The following is a 24,008-nucleotide window of genomic DNA, read 5'->3' as shown; positions in this document are numbered from 1 at the left end:
GAGGGTCACCTCTTCCAAGAAGCCTTCCCTGACCTTCTCAAGATAGAGAAATGTCCCTCCTCCCTCCCCCTGCTTCTCACTCCCAGGAAAGCCCCACAGCTGACCTATCCCCGCTGCAGTCATTCCCGCAGCCTCCCCCTTCTGACTGGGTTGTGGCTTCCTGGTCCTGCAGGGCCAGTGGGCACTTGATGAGTAGGAAGGTTGGAATAAATCCCCTGTGAAAGGCAGGGTAACACAGGTCTGGTTTTGAGGGCAGGGGCCTGCCATCCTGTTGGCCCATCTGGGATCTGACCCCACACACACGGCAGCAGGTGGGAGCCCAGGAAAGTCTGGGTGTTTGACGGCAGCCTGGGGGCTCTGGGGGGAACACCGGAGAGCAGGCTGGCACCTCCTACCCTCTCTTCTCCTCCTGTGCTTGCCTCCAACAGCCCAAGGCCTTGACCTGCCCCAGAATATTATCAATCCCTCTAGTGGATCCCTCTGGAGTAAAACTTAGTAATTTTTTGGTGGTGTTTTTTTTTTTTTTTTTTTTTTTGTATACATGGTGATATTTTCAAGGGCGGAATTTTCTGAAAAGAGATCACTTGCCTGGAAACAGTACAAGGGTGGTTGGCTTTATGGGTTAACCTGGCTGGGCCATGGTACCCAGTGGTCTGGGGAAACACTAACACCGGTGTTTCTGTGAAGGTATTTTATCCATATCATGAATGTTTATCGTCAATACTTTAAGCCAAAGAGAGAACCTTGATAATGTGGGTGGGCCTAATCTGATCAGATGAAGGCCTTACTAGCAAGCATTAAGGTTTCCCAGAGAATAAGGAATTCTGCCTCAAGGTGGAAACATCAACTCCTGCCTGAAACTCTGGCCCACCTTCCTGCCCGTCTGCCCTATAGGTTTCAGACTTGCCAATTACTTAGAATATATCTTTTTTTTTTTTTTTTTTTTTTTTTTTTTTTTATTTTAAGAAAATATTTTAATGTATCACCATGGCATTTTACAAAAATACACAGAGAAGGAAATGTTAATTTGTATATAAATTTTACATAATATAAAATTTTACTATCATTACCAAATTTAAAGGGACTAAATTGAATGGAAAAACAAAATATCATCATCCTTCAACTTAGACAATCTGCAGCACATAGTAGGTATTTACTTATTTATTTATTTATTTATTTTTTAATTTTTTATTTTTTATAAACATATATTTTTATCCCCAGGGGTACAGGTCTGTGAATCACCAGGTTTACACACTTCACAGCACTCACCAAATCACATACCCTCCTTGGGAGAAGGGGGTGGGATTATAGAATATATCTTTTTATATCTATTTATTGGTCCATCGATCCGTCTATTGGCCTATTTTTCTGGAAAACCCTGACTTATAATTACATATTTAAAATGTAATGCTGTCATCGAAACAAGGGTACTTGTGTAAGGACAGGTGCTGTTCTGCTAAAGAAGGCAAGTTGACCCAGGCTCCTGTTCACCGAAGAAGGCAGAACGAATTCAGGAAGCAGACCCTGAGCTGGGCTAAGAGCCAGCCTAGCCTGGCCTAGAGGCCCTGTCTTGGGGGCTTAAACACCGTCTCATTTAATCAGAGCAACAGCTCTTCGAGGGAACACTTCAATGGTTTGCATTTTGCAGGTAAGGAAACCAAGGCTTCGAGCAGTCAGGGACAGGAGGAATCACACAGCGGTGAGAGGTGGCCGGGAGTCCTTCAAGCTCGGGCTCTTCCCGCAGCAGGACACGCCCCCAGGGGAGTGCAGGGAATTGGGGGAGGGGGGATTCTTTTTTTTTTTTTTTTAAAGATTTTATTTATTTATTTGACACTCAGATCACAAGTAGACAGAGAGGCAGGCAGAGAGAGAGGAGGAAGCAGGCTCCCCGCTGAGCAGAGAGCGCGATGCGGGACTCGATCCCAGGACCCTGAGATCATGACCTGAGCTGAAGGCAGAGGCTTAACCCACTGAGCCACCCAGGTGCCCTGGTTGATAACGTTTCTCCTTTTACTGTTTTAAAACAAATGAGCTATAATATCTCATCAGGTTAAAAATGTTCCCCATCACTTATCACTTTTATTGGAAATTCCAGTTTCTAAAACCAACACAGTAAATTTAACAAGGGATATAAATATTTAAAAGAAATTCTAAAGCAATTTCCTTGGGAAAGCACGGAATTACTTACTCCCTGAGAACCATCGCTGTTTAATTTACTGTGAGTATCCTGCATTCTAATTCACCTTATAATAAAATACGTTTTCCATGTCTTTTAAAATCCTTTTAGAAACGTAAAGTAAATTGTAGTTTTCCATTTAAGTGCAGGTATGAAATAATTCATAGTGAATTGATGCTTCAGACATATTATTAAATCCCAACGTGGTTTTTAATTTTCTCTGAGTGGTTATGGAGGGTCTGTGATGGCCAGTGAGTCATTGCATTCTTCGTTAATTTCATAGTCTGTCTACCATAGATCGGGGGTCTAAAGCTTTGGCCCTTGCCAGTTCCGGCCCTCTCTCTTTACAAATAAAGTTTTAGTGGGACACATCCATGTCTACTTGGTCCATGCTGTTTCTGGCTGCTTTTGAGTGATCACATCAGAGTTGAGTCATCGTGACTGAGACCCTACGGCCCACAAAGCTGAAAATATTTACTATCTTGCTAGAAAAATCTTGCCAAACCCTGCTGTAGGTGGTCAGACAGAGTGTTCCCCTTCTCCCTCCATTTCATCTTCCTCTTTCATAATTATGCCAAACATCTCTTTGTATTTAACTTTCAGGGAATGCTCTCACTATTATCATGCATTACTCATCCCAAGATCGTCTTAGTATTATGCATAATATTTTAATATTTAATTATCACTTCTAAAACACAGTGTTTTTAGCTATATAAATATTGCTGAGATTTGACTAGAGAAAAAAGTTTATTTCAGGCTTCAGGTCTGGTGGGTTTCTAGGTTTGAAATATACAGGCACACTGTTCGGGAATGAACTGCACACAGACTTCAAGCATCGTGTGCACAGCAGGTAGTGTATAAAACACCAGGCGAAGAGGAGGGTAAAAACCTGGAACCCTGCTTCTTCCTGGTGACTTCTTGGTTGTGCTTAAAGAAGAAACACCGTCGTGAAGATGCAGTTTGATCAGTGATATTCTTACATTCACTGACCAGGCAATGTATTTGTAGGAATCTGCATTTTACTCCCGGGGGACTTAAACCAATTTTCACTATGAATAGAAACATGGATTGCATGAACCTTTGTACTTTTTCTGAACTGCTCTTCCTAAGATGGCGGAAGGGTTTTTTTTTTCTCTGCTTTCTATCTTTTGAAGACATTGATTTGTTCTTCTCAAAAAGTGGAAAAAAATAACAAAAAACTTCATTATTTACTTTTATGCTTAGAAGTGTTTGTCTTTAGTGACATTTGACAAACAAAACACCATCTGACCTTCAAAATAAAATTCTTGCTCTCACAGATTCTGAGCTTTAGTGTTTGCTCTTAAGGCCTTCGTCTGATTAGGTGAGGCCCACCCACATTATTAAGGGTTCTCTCTTTGGCTTAAAAGTCAATTGATGAGAAACATTCATGATATGTACAAAATATTTTCTGTGAAGATACTTTGGGTGGGTAGGAACCCATTGGGAGGGTTGGTGGGCAGAACTCACCGGGAGGGTTGGTGAAGGTAGCCGCAGAGCTGGGCCGAGACAGGCAACGCCATGCATCGGTTTCCTGGTTCTCCAGAGCCTGCCACCATCTCCAGTCAGCCAGCACAGTTCCCGTGGGGCCTGGGGGTGCTGGGTGGGTTCTACGCAGCACATGACGCTCCTGGGATTAACACCAGATGGAAGCTTCTGAGACTTGTGACCCCTGACTTCAGTTTTTCCAGCCCTGTCTGTGGACGTCGCCACGGTAATGGGTGAGCTGGGGGTGGCGTGTTGGGGGGTGTAAATGTCTGTCACCCTGGTCTTGGCACCTGTCTGTGCCGGCCTCCTGACTCCTCCCCATCTCATACACAGGTAATTTTCACACACATACACACAAGTCGATCCTCCTTACTAGAGGATTCCATATCGGTGATTGACCTGCTTGCTCAAATGTGTATTCTACCCCACCCCCAAGTCAGCACCGGCAACAGGGCCACAATCTCGGACACGTGCGGAGTCGGGGAAAAAGGAGTCACCCAGTGTGTGCTTTCATTTCCAGCGGAGAGAGAACAAAGCAGCGCTCTGCCTTCTCATTTCGAACCCCCCCGCAACAACAACCAAGTCTCCTTTATGCAGTCTAGAGTCCCATGTTGTCCTCGCTGTAGCACCTTCTGTGGATTTCCCTGTCTCAAGGGGCCCCAACACAGTGCCCACACGCTGTCTAGCTATCCTAGGGCAAGAAGGCTGTGATGGGCCCTGCAGAGAGGGGCGGGTTTGGACGCTCGCTGTAGCACTACTGACAGTGAATCCAATGTTAACAGATCGACTATATACATATAAAATAAGGTGTCTTCAATAATTCATTAATTAACAAGGAAGCAGAATTATGTATTGATTGGTTGATGGAAAGGTTATGACGAGAGGCTCAGAGGAAACTAACCCCGTATCTTCTTTAGGGGCCGTGGCCTAGGCTTCGCTAATTTGGTGTGTGCTGCCGCTTTGCCAATGTAAACTGAGTATCGAGAACCAGCTGTATCTGATGTCACAGAAACCTGATGTGTATCGTGTCCTGGGTGTAGTTGGGCATGGTAGTCCTGCTCTGGTGATAATGGGGGACATTGCCCAGCATCCTCTGCTCACCTGAATTCCCAACTTCAATTTTTGGAGCCCAAACGAAGGGACTTAAACATTTCTCCTTTCATCTCTAATTTGTGATTTGTCCCGATTTGTTGGGAAATGCAGGAACGTGGCAGGTCTCTAACACTTGTTTTGTTGCATTTGTTTTTATAATTTACAAGTGTCCCAAGGTTGGAGGTAAGCCCAAGGACATGCATGGTTTGGTCTGTGCAGTGTTTTTGAAACTTCCAAATCAGTTACATTTGGAAATCCAAAGATGCCGCATAAAATGCTGAGAGTCCGAGCATGTGCCTCTCCCTCCACCTCCTTGTTACCAATCTCCCAACCTTTCGCTTCTAAGCCTCTGAGCAACCGTACACACCAGTAGCTGCCACCTGTCCGTGAGGGCAGATCTGTCCTGGTCCTTCTCAGTCTGGACAGAGTGGACGAGCTAATGAACTCCTTGACCCTCTGGCTTTTGTGGAGCTCTTCCTCCAGTATGGTCTTTCTGGATCTTTCTTGATGGGGTTGATATGCTGCAGCAGACCACCTCCAGCTGGCTCCTCCATGTGGTTCAAGACCACCCCTAAAGCACACATGAGGGCTTTTCTTCCCCAGTCAAGGAGACATGAGGAAACCCCCACAAGGAAAAAGAGGCAACACAGGGTGCACAGGTGTCTCACTCTGAACCACGTATTTATGCTACCCACTGGGGACCAGGGATATAGACATAAGCCCCACCTGATGATGAATGGGGACACACTCACCCCAAGTTGGTGGGTCAGGTTGCACCTCATCCATAATGGAAAGTTTGGGTTCTAGGTATTAGAATAGTAAATCTTGACCATATCTCAACTGGATACAGCCTTTTTTATTTCCCTACTTACCTCATTGTTCTCTACTTCTAGGCATATCCGTGTCTCGGCTCCAAGGATGAATCTTGGCTGAGCACAGAAAGGATGGAAGGAGCGCCACCAGCTCAATGTCTGAGACGAGCATCAAGTCACCCTGGACATCCATTTGAGTCAGGACCCATGTGCCATCCACGGTCATGGGCATCTGGTATCAGAGTCGGAGGTGTTGAAATAGTAGCGCGTGTGTGGCTGGGGGTTTCCATCTGCCTCCTTCGCCGACCTTACGTCCCTTACCAGCCCTCCAACCCCCACCACTTCTTGCCAGAGGCCCTTTAGACAGAACTCCTGAATTCCTGCTTAGCTGTTCAATCTGACGCCATGCCCTGCAATGTATTTTTTTCATTCTTTCACTTTGTCATAGGTTTAGATGATCATAGAAAAGTTGCAAAACAGTAGAGAGTTCCCATATGCCCTTCATGCAATCATGAAACCATGAAATCAGCACTGACTACAGATCTTGTATAATTGTACCAGCTTTTCCTCGAACGTCCTTTTACGGTCCAGGATCCCACATCATGGTTAATTTGTTGTGACCTTCGTCTCCTCAGCCTATGACGGATCCTCAGTCGTGTCTTTCATGACCTCCGGCCCAGGCCCCCCTCTGGTGAACACGCTCCAGCCTCTGTTTTCACTACAGCTCAACACCCTGCTTCCTTCCCTCACCTGCCATGTGGACTCCCAACCAGTGTTCCAGACAGGATTATTTAGGCAAGTAATGCTAAGCCTCAGTCCCTCAACATAACGGCAGCTCACTCTCACTTACCCGAATCCGCGTGGGTGTCCCTGGTTGGCTGGGTGGCTCTCCTGAGAAGCCTTCCTCCATGTGGTGGGAACATCTTAGGACACAGAAAAGAAGAAAGACAAGTGTGTATGGAAGCTTTCATCGTTTCTTTAAACAGCACAAGCCAACACAGGCTCGCACCATTTCTGCCCATATTACATGGGTCAGAGCAAATCTGGTTGTCCCCAGAGGCAAGAGAAAGGGAACTGTCATTTACTGTAACCCAGGAGGGAAATGAAGCAAGGGAATCAAGTTAGAACGTCATCTCTGCTGCTGGCCACCCTTCCACCAAACTGCTTTCATTTTCTCCCCACAGGATAGAGCTTGCGCACTCTTCCCAAGAAAGAATGCACACAGCCGTTCAGCTACAGTAACCAACTCAGGGCCCAGGATGTCTGAGTGGATCTGGCCTCTCCGTGGAGAGCAGGAACAGCCTTTTTGGTCTGGTCCCCTGTGACCTGAGAAATACTTGACTTTCCACTGGTTTCCCTGATTTCCAATCCATAGTGGTGGATCGGGGTCTGGGAACACACGGAACCCTCCCTCTTGGAGAAAGGGAGCAGGGAAGGCTCACACCCATCACAGATGCACTTGAGTCCTGCAGGACCACTGTAATGACCTTCTCTGCTCTGGAGGCTGACATCCCGTGGAGACCACCCAGACCTCACCCTCTGGGGGCTCCTCCTTGGTCCTTATTATGCATGGCCACAGGGGAGTGGCCTTTGGAGAGTGTGTTCTCCTGGTGGCAATACAGCTTTGGGAGCTCAGTTCCTGTTTAGCAAAGACTGGAGAATCAGTTTGTTTTTACGTCCCAAACAACTGAAGGATTTTTGGGGTCCAGACTCATGGTATTCTTGGCAGTACAGTGGTTTCAAAAACTAAGTGGCTTCTGATCTAATTGTAACAGTAACCATACCCATTTTCTGGATGTCATTCTGGAAGCTACTTCGTTTCACCACTTCCTCCCTGCTCTGAATCTGTCTCAGCTCTCTGAGGCCACCGGGATGAGTGGGAAGTCCATGCACTTATTCACACCTTGGCCCTCAGTCACTTTAGGAACCTTAACTTAGAAGATGCACCAGTACTTAATGAGGTCAAAATATTTTTTATTCCATTACTTACTGGTTGGGGGCTAGACGCAAGTTACCTTTTGCAACCCTACAAGGTCCTGAATTCCTGGATCCTATTACCTTTCATTTTCTACTTACAAAATAGCCAATTACTCCCTGAGCTCATCTCTTTCTTGCATTGCCTTTCCAAACAGGCCACTTCCAATTAAAACACATTTCTAATATTCAATTTTCTAGCAAGTCCTCCTATGATCCTACAGTGATGAGGTCTGCCTTCCAAGTCTCTGCAGGCAGCCCTCTTGCCATGTTTTGTCAGTACCTAAGCAGATGTTCAGCCATCCAATAAGCCTTGTGTCTTCCTTGCCTCCTGCCCAACTGCTAAGAAAATGGATACATAGTTTTGTTACAGTCGCAACCTCCTTAAGATACCACTTTCCACACTACTCAATAAATCATGCTATCATGTTGCAATCATGTTGCAAACAACCCACAATTCCAGTGGCTCCACAAAATAAATTCATTTGCCACCTTCCCCATATCCACTGGGGATTTCCCAGGTAGGGCACCCTCCTTCAGACAATGACTCAGTGATCCAGTGCCTTCCATCTTGGGATGCTGCTGTTTCCAACATGGAGCTCCAACTTGCCATAGGAGAAGAGAGGAAAGATCAGGTGTCCACGACTTTACAGGCCAACCTGGATGTTTTGTACATCACACCTGCCCACATTCCGTCAGTCAGAATTAGTTTTATGGCCCCACTCAGGTACAAAGGGATGTTTAATGTCATCTTCCTGGGCGTCCAGGAAGATAATTAAATGGTTGACAATAATTAGATTTCTGGCACAAAGACCAGTCTGAAATGTCATCTGGTATCTCTGCAGAATCAGGCATCTCTCCTCCACTGACACTGTGTCTTGTACATAATTTGCACCTGCCACTTTGATTAAAAATTATTCTATTGTCTGTAGAACTGGCAGGTAAGGAGTGCCTTGAGGTGAAGAACTGTCCCGTAGTGCTCGCTTTGGCAACACACGAACCAAAACAGGAATGATACAGAGAAGAGGAGCAAGGATGACATAGAAATTCATGGAGCGCTCCATGTTAAAAAAGAAAAAGAAGAAAGAACTGTCCTGTATACATCTCTGTAGAGCCCGAGCTTGGCACTCGCAGGTGCTGTTTGTCAAGAAAACGAGGAGCCCAGAGGGAGGCCAGACTAGGAGGAAACGTTGACTGTTCCTCCTTGCAGAGCAGAATGGATGGGGTTTTTCTAGTAGAAAGGAAACAACTGGAGGCTATCATAAGACACGTTTTCTAATAAAAGTGAAAGTAACATCATGCTCCTTTTTATTTTTTCAAGTGGGCAACTTGTTTCCCCTTCTCTTTCTTGGTGTTCACTTGGTAATTTTGCATGACCCACTGGACTAGTCCCAGCACCAGGAAGCTCCCAGGAGGCTGCTATTTATGTTTCTTTGAATAGTATCTCCTGTCCTGAACTAAATTGTTACTTACTACAGAAAAAAAAAAAAAGTCCATAAGAGACAGGCATTGGATGTTCTTAGGATTTAAGTTGCCACTCAGTACTGGAGATGTGTGGGGAGGCTGTCCCCTGAAGACTTTAGGACTGTGACCCAAGACTTCACTATTCCAGGAGCTCAAGACAGAAAACCTTCCCAGTCAGGCAGAACTGAATCCAATTAACTGACTGAAATACACACAAATGCGGAACAACAGCTCATTTGTTTGGTATTAATCTGAGAAACAAAGGGTGCCTGAGGAGGCTGCACAAAGGAATTCTGCCCATTATCTGAAATGTCTCTGGCTCCTAAGCTGGGGTGCGTGATTGTGAGCCTGGAGGAGGAGGCTGTCGTCCAGGGAGTCCGTCACCAGGAGGGATGGGCCAGGAGCTGATGGGTGGTGGCTGTGTCGGGGTGCTACATTTAGGGGATACCCTCAGGGGTGTGAATAGTATAGGTTTGTATTTCTCTAAACAGTTTTCTAGCAGATGGATGTGTCTTGTTCTGAAACAGTCAGCACCTAGTGACAATTTTCTGACAGGTAGATGAGAAGAAGGGCACCTTTTTATAACTTGCCCCAAAGTGCCACATGAGCTAGCTGTGGCCACATGGGGCAGGCTCGTCCCACTGACCTTAACTCTCCCTCCACAGTGTCTGGTTTGCAGAAGGGACTAGCTGTGCAAACACGTGGCACGCTTGTCCTGAAATCGACTGCTGGGAAGTTGGACCCTGTTTGGGGTTTACACACCTGCTTTTGAGAAGTCCATCCAGTACAAGGGCTCTCTGAAGAGCTCAGAGTCACCTGTCCACTCTCCTGGGCACCTTTTAACAGGAGCACAGCCCCGTGAAAATCAGAGCATCAGAAATTGAGTGGACAGTAGAGTTCCCATCTACCTTTCTCTCCCCAGACATGGTTTCCCTATTATTAACATCTTCCATTAGCATGGTGCATTTGTAATAACTGGAGATATTAATAATACAGTAATAATTCAAATAGAGCAAAATCTAAGCAGCATTTAAACTGAATAACTAAAATAGATGAACATTTAAATGACAAATACAAATGATTATAATGAAGTAATAATATTATAATAATACATCATGATGAACTGAAGTCCATGGTTGACATTAGTGGTCACTCTTGGCGTTGTATCCTGCATGGGTTTTGACAAATGCGTAGTAGCGTGTGCCCGTCGTTACAGTATGGTACAGAGTAGTTTCGCTGTCCTAGAGATCCTCTGAGCTCCACCTGTCCTCCCCTCCCCCACCCCGACAACCTCTGATCTTTTCACTGTCTTCAAAGTTCGGCCTCTTCCAGAATGTCACGTAGCTGGAATCATACAGCATGTGGCCTTTGTGGATCCGCTCCTTCCACTGAGTGCTCTGCCTTCAAGTTTCTTCCTGGCCTGTTTGTGACTTCATAGCTCATTTCTTTTTAGCTCAGAATAATATCGCACTGTCGGGATGGGCCACCGTTTCTTCACTCACTCGGCTGGTGGAAGACACCTTGGTTGTGTCTAAGTTTTGGCGATTGTAAATAAAGCTGCTACACACATTCATGTGCGTGTTTTTGTGTGGACATAAATAAGTGTTCAACTCGTTTCAACCAGGTGAGCACACGTGTTCGATCATTTGGTTAAAAGTGAGTGTAACTCTGTAAGAAACTGCCATGCTGCCTCCCAAAGTGACTGCACTGCCCTCCAGCCAGCGACGCAGGAGAGTTCCTTCTGCCCCACATCCTCACCAGTGCCTCTCAGTGTTCTGGGTTTGACTACTCTGATGGGGTGTGGCAGCATCTCACGGTGGTTTTAATTGGCGAGTCCCTGATGACACAGGATACTGAGCATTTTCTCAGACGCCTGTCGCACAGGTGTTTCTTCCCTTATGGCCCTAATACAGACATTTCTTACTCCAAGCAAAAAGAACTGGCTTACGGTGACAAGGGAAACATGTTTCTAGACTGGTTGGGCTGAACATTCCTTCACCACATCTTTCAAAAGTGATGGATAAGGATACTCATATCAAGTAACATTCCTTTTTTTTTAGGTGCTTTCAAATTTGGCCATCAGCGCTAAAATAGGGAATAAATGGGGCCCTCCTTAGGGAATCCTGGTTGGGGATGGAGATTTCTCAGCCCCAAAGATCCTTGGAGAACAGATTTTGCTGCTTTGCAATGGAGGGTAAGTAACCAATCCAGACTGTTGAATACTTTGCAAAGAGTAAGATACCAATAGATTTGAGATGTTTCTACATTCCTGCCTCCCACGTACATATTTTAGGCCAGGGCCGCTGGATGTTAAGAGAGAAAGAAAAGCATTATCTCTTTGACTCTTGCTTTTAATTCTATCAAACCGAAGAAGTTTAGTGTCTGAGCTTGCCCTTGCACATTCTCCCTAAGCCGCTATTTCCTAGGACAGCAATACTGAGGACCACTCTGTCCGCTCCAGTGAGGGAGGCACGGAGGGGCAGGCCTGTCCTCACCATCATGGGAACACAGCAGTAACATGCAGACATCAACAGGGATAGCAGACCTCTCCAGATGAGAACGTGACGGCTGGGATATCGGTGTCCACCTTGACCATGACGCTTGGGCTTGTGCCAACATTTCTAGGGGGACGTTAGTGGTGGACACTGTCTGCTCTCAGGTGCATCCCTTGAGATGGGACTGCCTGACAGCAGAGTGGCTGTTGGTCCAAGATGCTTAATGGGATCCTTCAACAGTCAGTGTGCAGACAGCCCTGGTCCTAGAGACTTCGATTATTTTCTGCCTTAAGCACCGGGAATTAATGAAGCCTTAGCTTTCTGAAATGCCTCTTTAATTCATGATGCCCAGGAGTCCAGGCTGACTATTTCTGGCTCCTCTGCACTTGGGCAGCTTGGCCATGAGCTTCCTGGTCCTCAGCCCCGTCCTGGTGAAGCTCTGATGAGCCTCGCTCTGAGAAGCAAGATGGGGAAGTGGCAGGTCTTTTCATGTCATCTGGGGTTTGTGTCTGGCCTGTGGACGGTGCCTCCTAATCAGCTCTGAGCATCACACAAAGCTTTCCTACATATTCTCTTCAGAACACAGAGTTTTAACAGTCTCAGTCATCCTTTCTCAGCCAGCTCCACTGTAGGTGAAGACCCATTCTTCCAGTGTGACCCATAAAGCAACCCCGTTTCCAGCCTCTTCCTAAATGAAATATCAAGTTAGAGAGGTACCCCGGCAAAGGGCCGTCCGATGGCAGGGCTCCTCTCCTACTGGGAGGCCTGCATCAGCCTTCGAAGGATGTAAGGTCCGCCTCCCCTTTCCCACTTGGGGCAGAAATGATGCTCATCACAGGACCAGCTGCGTGTGGATGCGCTGTCTCCCCAAGATGCTCCCTTAAACATCGAGGCTCCAAGCCAGGTGGGCAGTCTTGTCTCCTCCCTGGTGGAAGAAGGAGGCCCACCACCCTTCCAGAATGCAGGAGAATGGTGCCCAAGCCTTTATGCTCTGCCTCCCAGACAGGTACCTGTCCATCTGGCCGTAGACATCTAGACACAGCCCTGCGGAGGCACTGCTATCCTGCCCCATTAGACATCTGTTCACTTTACAGAACAGCTGACTGCTCTAGCAGAAGCAGGCATTGAAGAAATAACAACATAATATTTGGTTTACATTCGGCTGCATTGAGGCGTCTATAAATGAAAGAAGGACACTCTGAAGTAGCGTTCTTGACGTCCATTGGTCGGCCGTGATAGAAACAGGACGTTCCAGCCCCGCTTTCTTCAAGGAAAAGGGGAAGATGTTCAAAAGAAATAAATAAAGCCAGCGCCGGGAAAGTGGTCTACTTCTAGCAGATCCTCGGCTGGAGCCCAGCTGACTGTGTTCATGAGGTCCTGGCCCTCAGGTGAGGCCCTGGGAGGACCAGGACACGGTTTGGCTGACTTAGCATGCCACTTATTTTCTTCTGACACTTCTGGTACTGAAATGACCCCAAACAAAGGGGCACCTGGGGAGCTCCGTCAGTTACACAGCTGCCTTTCACTCAGGTCCTGATCCTGGCCTCCTGGGATCCAGTCCCACACTGGGCTCCCTTCTCGGTGGGGACCCTGCTTTTCCCTCTCTCTCTGCCTCTCCCCTGCTTGTGCTCTCTCTCTCTCACTCTCTCTGTCAAGTAAATAAATAAAATCTTAAAAAAAAAGAAAAGAAAGAAATGACCCAAAACAGCTGGAGGAGGAAGCCCCTCTGACTGTGTTTAGTGCCCTCTGCCCTCAGTCCATAGTGTGGAAGGTACTCCTGACCCTGGGAAGCATCCTTTGAGGAAGGTACAAGAAGTTTCTGCCTCGGTGCGCTTCCACTCTGAGCTGGATGGCCAGCGGGGAGAGTCTGCCCGCCGCCGGTAGCCCGCGAGTGTCCCCAGATCACATGTGACGGAGGCCATACCCGGTGGCCTTGCTGAGGGAGAAGCTGGGACGCATGGTTCGGGGAGAAAGCGAGTAGAAGGTGGGAGGGAAGTCGCTGCTGGGAAGAGCTCCAGACACCAGGAAGTCAAGGGGGGAGAAGCTTCAGCTCTGAGTCCTGGGGGTGCTGGAGGGGATTCTGAGCCCATGAAGGAGAGGCTGTAGGGCCAGATGGAAACAACCTGCTGCTGGTGATGGTTAAGATGGTGACAGCCTCTGGAATGCCCCCTGAATTCAACCCCTTCCTGCCAGGCCAGCCCCTCCCTCTGCCCTGCAGCCTAGGTGACACCCAAATCCCAAGGCTGAGGCCACAGACAGGCCGGGGGCTGGGGACAAGCATGGGAACCACCTCTTCCAATGCTGGGGACCTGGGGACGCTGAAGTGGGGAAGGAGGTGCTCTCAGACCCTGGCTTCAAGTAGGGAGAGGGGCAGACGAGCCAGAAGGGCACTGTGGGAAGGGCTTTTGCCTCTGGCCCCAGCCTGGAGGCAGCGGCAAGGGGGTAACTGCAGTCAAGGAGGAGCTCGCAAGGGCCTTGGGACCTGAAGAGGCGGCTCCGAAGGGAGCAGTGAGCAGGGTGTCTGTACGTACCTGCTTCTCCAGGGACCCCCAGTTACAAGGGAGGACCGCGGACAGGCAGAGAGGGCCAGGGGCTATCACCCCGACCAGTGACGGCCAGGATGGGTTTCCCGAGGAGAGGCTGTGGCTCCAGCAGCGGATCTGTCTCCCTGCAGAGAGGCCTCCTGCCCCGCAGGCACAGGCAGACAAGGCCGGGGTCCCAAGCTGAACCCTAGTTAAGAGCTGCCCACAGTGGGGTGGGGGACCCGTGTTCACACATGGGGAAAAGCAGGCGGCGGGCCCTCCCCAGGAGCGCAGGAGGCCGGAGGGACCGGCGACCACAGACTGACACTTGCTACAGCTTTTAAAGTTACGATTTGTTTGGCAATCTTGGACTTCATGGTAGCCCAAGGACTCCCCAAATCTCATCGTTGGTGAAACTAGTCAGGGTTGAGTCAGTGCTTTGAGAATGAGGTCAAGTAACAGCCCAGAGGCAGATATAGGGGTTCGCACTGTCCTAGGGAGGGGCTGTAGCTTCTAGAAGTTACTTCTGCCCTGCGACGGCCACCCCTCCTTCCCTGTAGGTACCACTAACTTGCTTCCAAGGAGACAAGCTTCCAAGACTGAAAATACACTGGCTAATGGTGTTTGGCGGCAGACTTGAAGGCCTCCAGCCAGGGGCAATGCCAGGCACAGTACTCCAGACCCTCCTCCTGAAAGCCACCATCCCCCTGCACAACTCTTCCTTAGGGATCCAGATCCCTGGGCTTCAGTGCCATTTCTGGCTTCCACTGAAGCCCAGGGTTCTCGTACCGTGGCTTTCTGGCTCTGGTAAGAAGCAAAGTGAAAGTCGTTTTCTGTATTTAACAAGCATTTTGAGCCCTATTACTCGGGGCTCCCTACTAGTTCTTCACGTTGGACTGCAGTGGACAGTACATGTGTGTGTGGTGTGAACCACGAAGGTCATGTGGTGCTCACCAGAGATCCTGCCACCAACCCTCATAAATGGAACACTCTGGGGTGTCTACCATTCAGGACGGCCTAGCAATAGCTTGGGGAAGTGGCAATGTTTTAGGTAAATAACTAGCATAGAACCAGTCAAAATCGGAACAATCTTAACACACTAACAACCAACCTGCTGCTTTTGTTGAATTTGTGTCTGATGGTCTCACACAGTGCTGTCACCGTAGCGCGTCCTGCAGGTGTGGGGCTGGTGCATTACAGCAATGTTGCGAGGAACCCTAAGGCAGATAGTAGAAAAGAAAAGAGGAATCACTCATGTCTCTTTCACTGTGATCGGGCAAAGGTGCATCTTTATAGGATGAGGCCACTTTTGAACTAGTTGTTTTGTTTCTTTTTTAAAGTGAAAAAATCAGGTTAAAATTTTGTGAATAAAAATGACATTTTTAGTTAATAATATTCACTTTTTTTCTGGTCCAACCAGTTTGCACTGTACCTGGAGATACTCCACTTTGAGCAAACCTGTACTTTTTAAATATTTGATGTAAATGTATATATATATACACACATACATGGTATAGTTGTATAACTTAGAGTATATATAGAACATATGTGCTATATACACAGTATAGTAGTATAACTTTATGACTCTGGAGTGTTACTGGGAAAATGTTCCTATTTTGGTGACTACCATACTTAGAGTGAATTTTTATAGGCTTCAGCTTTTCACATCAAAGAGCTATATGCAAAGTCGGCTGATGTAGGAGCCTGCGAACTCTTGGGTTATGAATCATCCAGTGTCTTCAGGGCTTGACATCTCCAGAAAGAGCCAAGTGGGGTAATAGTGTAGGAACGGTTCTCAGGTGTGCATTCCATTCTTTGCAGAGCCAAACCTTTGAAAATGAAATTATTATTTTATGAATGAGATTATTATGTGTTCACAAATGAAATTTACAAATGAAAATATTCATAGGTATTTTCAAATGTATTTCAAATATGTTTCAAAAATATTTTCAAATGTGTCTCAGAAATATTACTCATAAATATGATATTCATGAAAAATATGATGAATGACAATATTTATTCATAACTGAAATTATTATTTATTCAAATTGAAATTTTATTTGCTTTTTAAATACAGAACTCTTAAGCCTGAGTTATATTTTGCCTGCCAGCTTGAACTGGAATTTCTTACGGTATTACAGTCTACACTTAGTGTGTGATAAAGTGTCTCCAGATCCCCCAATAACACACTTGTAATTCAGTCCATGGGATAAATACTTCTGAGCTTTGACAATAAAGCAAAGCTTTCAGTAATTTTAGTCCAAGGATGGTCAATATCAGAAACGTAATTACTAAAATTTGCAATGGTGCACACATTAAACTCATACTGTTTGCAATGGTGCACAGATTAAACTCATACTGAATGTTCTTCAAGGAACATGTAAAAAAAAATTTTTTTAAATTCAATGTTTATGGCTAAAACTTCCTAAGTTTCAAGAGAAACTCAGCTAAACTTTGAAACTCACAGTTAAAAAATTAAGAAAATGCTGTGTTCTTGGGTGCAAGTAGATGACCCTTTGGAGACCAGTAGTGTTTGTGGTTCATGATCAAGTCATGGTGAACTGTACGACCGTGAATTACTGGGGCTTTGATCAGCACTAAATATCCGATAATCAAAAAAAAAAAAAAAAAAAAAAAGGGTGAGAGAGAGAGAGAAGAGGAGAATGAAAGGAAGGAAAGAGAAAAGGAGAAGAAAGAAGGAAGTTGGAATTTGGAGATTGCCCTAAATGGCCTCACTGCTTCACCCCCGTCCCAGTCCCTCCCCCCACCCTTGGCTCCCTCCACCCCCTCCTCCTCACCCCTGCAATGCAGGGTGAGAGCTCCCGGCCCTGGACACGGACACCTCGCCAGCACTTAGGTCAGGCCTTTTGATGCTGCCGTTCTGTCTCTGGTGTAGGTCACGGTTTTAATTTGCACCTCCCTGTGACTGAAGAGGTTAAGCATCTTCCCCCCTGCTTCTCTGTCTCCCAGGTAGCTTCTTTAGTCCGTGTCTCTTTGCATCTTACGCTTATGGAAAAGCCCAGCCTCAGCTCCCGCTCCCAAATGCCGCTCGACTCTCGGCATCCTGTACTTCGTCCCTTCCGATCCTCATTTCCTCTTCTCCCAACTCCCTGCCTGCCCCGCAGCCCCTCCCCGGCCCGCACGCGGCTCTCCACATTGCTGCCCCAGAGCGATGGGGTCCTCCTGTCGTCCTGCAGCAGCCACGTGGGCACCTTCTTGCTCTGCTCCTCCCCTGTCCCTCTCATCCTGCCCCCAACGCCCCACTCTCTCTTCTCACTTTATTTTCACCCACACCGGCCTAACTGGTGAGCCTCCTCGCTCTTCCAAACCTCTGGTCCTACAGGTATCACTTGTGCCCAGGCTGTTTCTCCCTGAATCATACAAAAACTGCCCTCTCTGAGCAGACTTGCGGGGCCCTCTGTCCTTTTAAATTCCCATAATGCAAATATCAGGTTGTATTTTCATGGTACATCGGTCCCCATGCCGGCCCACAGATCTCCTGAGGATGAAACTGTATTTTGCCTTTGATCACCTCGTGTCATGCAGAGCTTGCACGGTGGGCCGCAGGCAGCTTCAGGGACCACAGACTGAGTGACCTGTCCCTGCCATTCTCCCTCGGGCCCCAGGCCTCAGGGGATGTATATTTAACCTGTGAAACACCTCCCCGCTCCCCTGCCCCTGCCAGTCTGCAGAGGGGCTCAAGAACTCCTTGTGCGGCCTTGAACCCCGAATTCTACCAACTAAGACAACAAAGCCATGTTGAAGACTCTGTCCTAGGGATACAGGGGCAGCCACAGGCCTGCGTGGGGCTCTCCAGGGTCCCGCCTGCCTTGTTACCCCATTTCTCACTCCTGATTTACACACCCTGGCTTCACTCTCCTCACAATCTGGGCTCCATGGCCCTTCTCTGTGTTCTCTTTTTTAAAATTAAGAAATAAACAATACATAAAGCTACAAAGTACAACATCACCCCCAGTATAACTAGTGGTTGTATTACATCATCCCCAGTATAACTAGTCACATCACATAACCCCCCAGTATAACTAGTCCAATCAGAACAAGTAGATTTGATACATTTGCTTCAGATTTCTCAAACCAGCAGGAAGAATTGCCCATCGCATAGCACTGCTGGCACCTAGACTCCTGCCTCAGACCCTCATCCTCGAAGATAATCACAGTCACGGGCTTAACGTGCGTCCAGCCCACATCTTCCTACGTCTCTTCCACCCGTGCTCCCCGCAGACAGTACGTTTGCTTCGCTTCCTCTCAAACCGCTAGCACTGAACGATTCTCCTGCGCTTCCTCTCAAACCGCTAGCACTGTACTATTCTCCTGCGAACCACTCTGCCACTTGCTTCCTCCCTTCACCCGAAGGGTAACCAGGTCTGGCGGTTCTTTGTCTCACGGGTCACTGTGAAGCAAACCTCTGATCAGCTTTTGTGGAGAACGTGTCCGAAATCATCCCCATCACAGAAGTATGGAGAGCGCTTTTCTGTAACACCCACCAGCCAGGCATCGACCTCTTAACTGATCTTGTGTTTTTTGGTTCTTGGCCTTCTGTTATATTTTCTAGGATTGACTTGATTTACCCTCTACCTCTTCTACCACATATTTGTTTTCCAATTTCCTAGATGCACTGTTCTCGGGTAATTTTGTTTTCATGGCATCCTATTGCTGTATGGGTACGATAAACTCAGGTCCTTAAAACATGGAGGTGTGATGGACATCCAATGGACTGCATGTATTTACAGGAGGATTTGGTGCAGGCAGATGGAAACCATCCCACTAGCAAGATAATGAGCATCGATCCCAAGTGCTTCCTCTGGCCCTTCTGTAAACTGCCCCCTTGCCCCCGCCCGCAGGCAAACACTCACCTTCCACAGCTGTCTGTGCTCTCTTCTGTCTTGCTTCTTTCGGCCGGCATGGCGCTCTGAGATGCTGTCACTTTGTTACTGCTGCTGTGTCCCTCTCACGGCATGGTCCACTGTATGGACACAAACAGCAGACGGTTAGTCACTGACCGGCTAAAGGACAGCGGGATTGTTTCTGGTTTGGGGCTGTTGCGAATAAAGCTGCTATGCACGTTCATGTAAAAGTCTTTAATTAGATACATGCTTTCGCTTCTCCTGGGTAACTAATTACCTAGGAGTGACATATTTGCGTCGGATAGCAAGGGTGTGTTTCACTTTGAAGAAACTGCCAGAATGCTTTCACCACGGCGCTTCCCGCTGGCAGGGTGCGTGTCTCAGAGCCTCTGCATCCTCGCCAAGCCTCTGCTGCTCATTTTCTTCAACCGAAGTTATTCCGAGAGGTAGGTAGATAGCGGTGTCTCCCGCGGTTTGACTGGCGCTTCCCTCATGACCAAACATGGCAAGCATCTGCCTGAGCTTACTTGCTGTGTGTGTGTATTCTGTGGGGAAGGATCTGTTCGAATCTTTTGTCCATTAAAAAGATTGTTTTAAAATTTTTGTTGGAATTTGAGAGTTTCTTATGTATTTGGAGGCAATTTGTCCATCTTACGAGGGATCCGTTCCTGCACATTGCGGAGTCCTGTTCTGGGACACATGATGCTCTGTCCATGCACCGACTGATGCCCAAGCTCCTCTATTTTTTTCTAAAATATTTCCCTTTTGCTTCGGGAGTGATGTTTCTCCAGGGGCCTATGCTTTCCTTTCATGACGTAGACTTCAGTACCTGGTGGTCCTTGGTCTTCAGTCCCGTATTTGAAAAGGCTCCAGGAAAGCTGGGTAGAAACCTGTACCCGAGGAGACCCTGCCTCTCCGGGCCCTGGTGCGACATGAGGCAGAAGGGGACCAGCTCCTACCCCGGTGGCTCCCCACGAACCCAGTGTGGGGAATGTTTCTTTCTGGAATGCCAACTTTGGTTCTCCTCAAATAGCTCATTTTTATTGATGAGAGGACCCGGCTCCCACTGTGTGTTTCCCAGAAGTGGGTGTGTACATAGCTTCTGGGTTTTCTGTGCTGTTGGTGGGGTTCTTGAGTGGAGGGGGGTGCTTTTGTCTGCTCTGACGAAGTCCAGTTGCTTTCACCTTGGTGTGAGCGGCACCTCCCTCTTCTGTCAGCCCTGGCATTAGGACCTGCCATTTCCCCAGGGCACACTGCGGGCCGCTGTCGCCACGGCCCCCTCCCCACCTGATCAGCGCCAGCCCTGTGCTCTTCAGTTCCCTCACAGTGATTCCAGCCGGTTGGGATCAGGAGAGGGAGTTCATCATAATGAATTGGGGACTTTTAAGTATACTTCTAAAAAACATAAAAATCATTCCTAATGTGGCTTTTTTTTTTTTTTTAAAGAAAATACCTTTCTAAATCACTGTAGAAAATGTAAAAACGAAAAGAAGTTGCAAACAAATAATAAAAACAGAAAATATGGTAAAAGGCATCTCAGTATAGCAGTTAGTGGGAGAATTCGAGCCAACATATTCAATGGCAAAGTCTGCTTATCATGTTGTTAAAGATAACCACACAAATGACATCTGAAGGCTTGGAAGGGCCAGGAAATGCTGGATGAAAAATTTGCTAATAAGAGCAGCAGAGTGGTAGTTCCTACATGAGAGCCAGATCCCAGGCAAGCAGCATTCAGCAGAAAAGCACCTTAAGCTGTTAGCAGGGAGAGACAGAAAGTTTTGCAGAATGCCCGCATCAAACACAAAGCACTGGGTGTTACACACAACTGAGGAATTACTGAACACTACTGCTGAAACTAATGATGTACTCTATGTAAGCTAATTGGATTTAAATTTTTTTAAAAAACCACAAAGCAAAAACTCTTAGAAATATAAGGAAAATCTGACATGGAAGAAAAACAAGGTTGCAAAGAATTTTAACAATATGATCAATATTCCTGAATTAACAAACCACAGAACAAACAGCATCAACTACAGAGAACAGCTTTGTTCTTGCTATAAAAGGCTCGAGGCTGCAAAAGGAAACCTTAGAATCTGCAAAGGAGAGACTTGATAGCAAACAATCTCAACCACATCCACAAGTGTGAAAAAGAACAAAGGCTTTCAATGAAATCTCCCAAATGGCTGAAAAGAAAAAAAAAGCACCATTTCCAATAAACATTTCCTAGAAATACTGAGATCCAAGTAAATCTAGGAAGTATAGCCAGAGACCATTTAGGATCCTAATTCTAGGAAAATGTGGTTGGTGTCACTTCGCAAACACACAGGCTTCAAGGCTGAAAACAGCGCTGGGAAAGCAGCTGAACAAGGCACTCACCTAAGCAGTCAGGAGCCCAACGACAAGATCCCCTACCAGAACAGTGAACATGAGAGAAAAGCAGATGCGAAGTCAGGAGATACGGGGGAAATCACCGTAACACAAATTAGTTGAGAGTAAAACAAGATAAACAGAGACTGACTAATGAAGAAAACCACCCACCAGATCAGTATCCAAGTGGACGAGTCCCCAGGTCCTGCCCCCTCACACCTGCTCGCAAGCCCTCCTCCACATTTCTGATCTACGGAGTACCTGTGCAAATCTCAAAAGAAAGCCCACAGATTTTTTAAGCAAATAAATGATCCCATTGGCTAAAGTAGAAAACAGGCCAATAAGTGTGCAAGAAAATAAAAGAATGCTCCAAATAGTAATCTCAAAGGAAAGCATTCCTGTTAAAATCACAAGTGAATCCTGATAATCCCTGCTTTTATTCAGTATTGTCTTCAAATATCCTGCTACTGTAAGAAGCAGACAACAAAAGCAACAGCTTCAAATACTCCCAAACAAGAACGTGACATGTCTGCAAACGACATGACTGCAAAGCAAGGGAACTGGAAGTAACCAAAGAAAATCGCTGGAACTCATAAAATACTTCCAGCAGCATGGCTGGATGGGGCAAATATGTTACCGTTGATAGCTCTGAAGTCTCCTAGCTACAGAATGTGTATGGGGATGCTCACGATGAACAGAACATCCAACACCTGGGAATGACCTTCCCGCAAGTGCACGGGTTCACACGGAAACTGTCCGTGGCACAGCTCTGCCGAGGTCTGGGAGTACACGACGCTGAGGTCTGGGAGTACACGACGCTGCGAAATCGTTAACATTAGTGGAAAGCAGCTTTCAGGGCTCAAGATGCTGTTCCCGTCTGAACTTCTAAAGTGCAGCCGTGTGGATACACTGGAGTCATACTGAAGACAAAATGACTAGACTTTATATATATAATTTTATTAATCTTCTTGTTGAAATTAACACAGTAATTGATGACAGTTTAGTAAGTTACAGTTTTTAGGAAATGGAGGGCAGGGAACCAAGACAGAACAGGGAACCTTCCTATTAATCGTGGACCCAGCGCGGGCTGGCGAAACCAGGAAGGACGCATCAGATCCTGAGTGAAGGCAGAGGTCCAGTGCCCCGGGCAGCTCACATGAAGAAGGAACTTACAGAAGCTTCCCAGCTCTCAGACCAGCATCCCCCTCCCGCCCCGGGCACCTTCTGGAACCCGGCTGCCCCGATTGATCCTGATGTGCTCAGCATTTTGTGAATACTTATTGCTTCATGTTTTCAAGTAATTGGAAAATGGTCAGAAAAAGGAATGGTGTTCTTTTAATAACAAAGTTTCTCTTCAAAAATGTGCCCTTTCCAGTGAGAATGAAGCACAGGGGGGCACTGGGCAAGTTTTCTGTGAATTCTGAAGCCACAAGAGACTCTCAAAATCACGAACCCTGAGAACACGGCTTCTACGTAAAACCTTGTGAGGACACCGACCCTGGTTGGGAGGGGCAGCCAGGAGAGGGTGCAGGGCCGGCCCTCTGGGTGCTTGGGACGCCCACTCCCACAACCAGCGAGAAGCATCAGCGGGCCAGAGTGAAGAGCCCGCTCCTTTCCCGGCTCCCACGATTTTCTGCTCCGCAGAGATGGCCACCCCGGCACCACTGTCCCAGGCCTGGAGGACACCACCGCCAGACCATCAGAGCTTCACAGAGTGTCTTCTAGGAGGTTTCTTTCTGGCAATGCGCAGTAAATATCATCACTGCCATTTATCTTCATGGGCCTTTCAAGTACATCTAGAGTAAGAAATTCTGTTTTAAGGTACCGTCTTGTAATATTGAGGGCACTTTAAAAAGAGTGCCTTAGAACATCCTCATTCTACCCAGAAGGGAAAAAAATAATCTTAGACCACAGACTACTGGCAATCAGCCCCTGGCAATCAGCATAAGGAGGAACATAATCACGGGGCCTCTAAGAAGTCTTTTGAGTGGAGGACAGAGTGGCCTACCCCTTAGGAGCACATCTGGGTCTGTGCCCTGCAGTGCAGTCAGCTGGGGTGTCAGGCTGTTGAAAGTGCCAGATGCCTTTTGTCCAGGCATCATCCAGGTCTCCTGTGTCTCTTTCTTTGCCCCAAGTTCCCTGCCCAACAGCATGCACAGTGAGGGCCCAGGCATTTCCCTGGGTCTGTGACCCTCCATGGGTGCCCCAGCCTCTCTGACCCAGCGGGGTGAGAGGAACCGGAGAGGCAGTCCTGCCTTTATCAGGGGAGGAAGCAACGTCGCCTTTGGCCTTGAACTGATGGCTGGAATGAGTTGTATGAGGGGCAGTCCACAGAGGCCACCAGATAGGGCTTGTCATTCTGGTCTTGTGCACACTTAGCTGTATGTAGTCAACAGGAGGCTCCGAAAGCAGAGAAATGGTCCACTGTGATGACCCGGAGTTCCGGATTCTCCACCAAGTATGCAGCCCAGTCTGTCAACCTGCGCTTCGGTCTGATTAGTCTGTTATTAGGTAGCTTATAGACTCATAGGGAAAAATTCCTACAGCAAATCTTGAAAAAAGATCCAGTAAAAGGAAAAAGACAGAGACATAATTCATTTATATAATCATGAAATGCTTCAAGTCAAAGATCATTCCACGGATAATGGACTTAAAACAAAAATGGGATTATAATTTTTCTGAATTTTGGATAATCTTCAAATTTCTCAAGATACCACCTAAAATAAGACAAAAAA

General features: G+C 47.1%; 1 protein-coding gene across 9 annotated transcripts in view; it reads right to left on the bottom strand.

The window, feature by feature from the left end:
• The window catches only part of SRD5A1 (steroid 5 alpha-reductase 1), a 58,955-nt gene that overhangs the window by 14,290 nt on the left and 20,657 nt on the right, over positions 1 to 24,008 (bottom strand). For 4 of the 9 annotated variants that reach the window (XR_009353694.1, XR_009353698.1, XR_009353699.1 and 1 more), the window contains exons 5-9: positions 18,916 to 19,025; positions 15,153 to 15,258; positions 6,437 to 6,509; positions 5,647 to 5,818; positions 3,665 to 3,824 (exon numbers count right to left, since the gene is read on the bottom strand). Coding sequence is in view for 1 of the 9 variants with exons in the window: in XM_059173608.1 (XP_059029591.1) it covers positions 23,924 to 23,990 (67 nt within the window). In the remaining 8 variants the exon portion in view is untranslated. Of the gene's footprint in view, positions 1 to 3,664; positions 5,346 to 5,646; positions 5,819 to 6,436; positions 6,510 to 15,152; positions 15,259 to 17,330; positions 18,453 to 18,915; positions 19,026 to 22,209; positions 23,991 to 24,008 lie in introns of those variants that run through there. The other 5 variants (XR_009353696.1, XR_009353695.1, XR_009353697.1 and 2 more) reach the window with 5 other exon arrangements.

The sequence above is a fragment of the Mustela lutreola genome, chromosome 5, assembly GCF_030435805.1.
Source record: "Mustela lutreola isolate mMusLut2 chromosome 5, mMusLut2.pri, whole genome shotgun sequence".
NCBI lineage: Eukaryota > Metazoa > Chordata > Mammalia > Carnivora > Mustelidae > Mustela > Mustela lutreola.
This window is presented reverse-complemented; position numbering and strand designations above follow the sequence as displayed.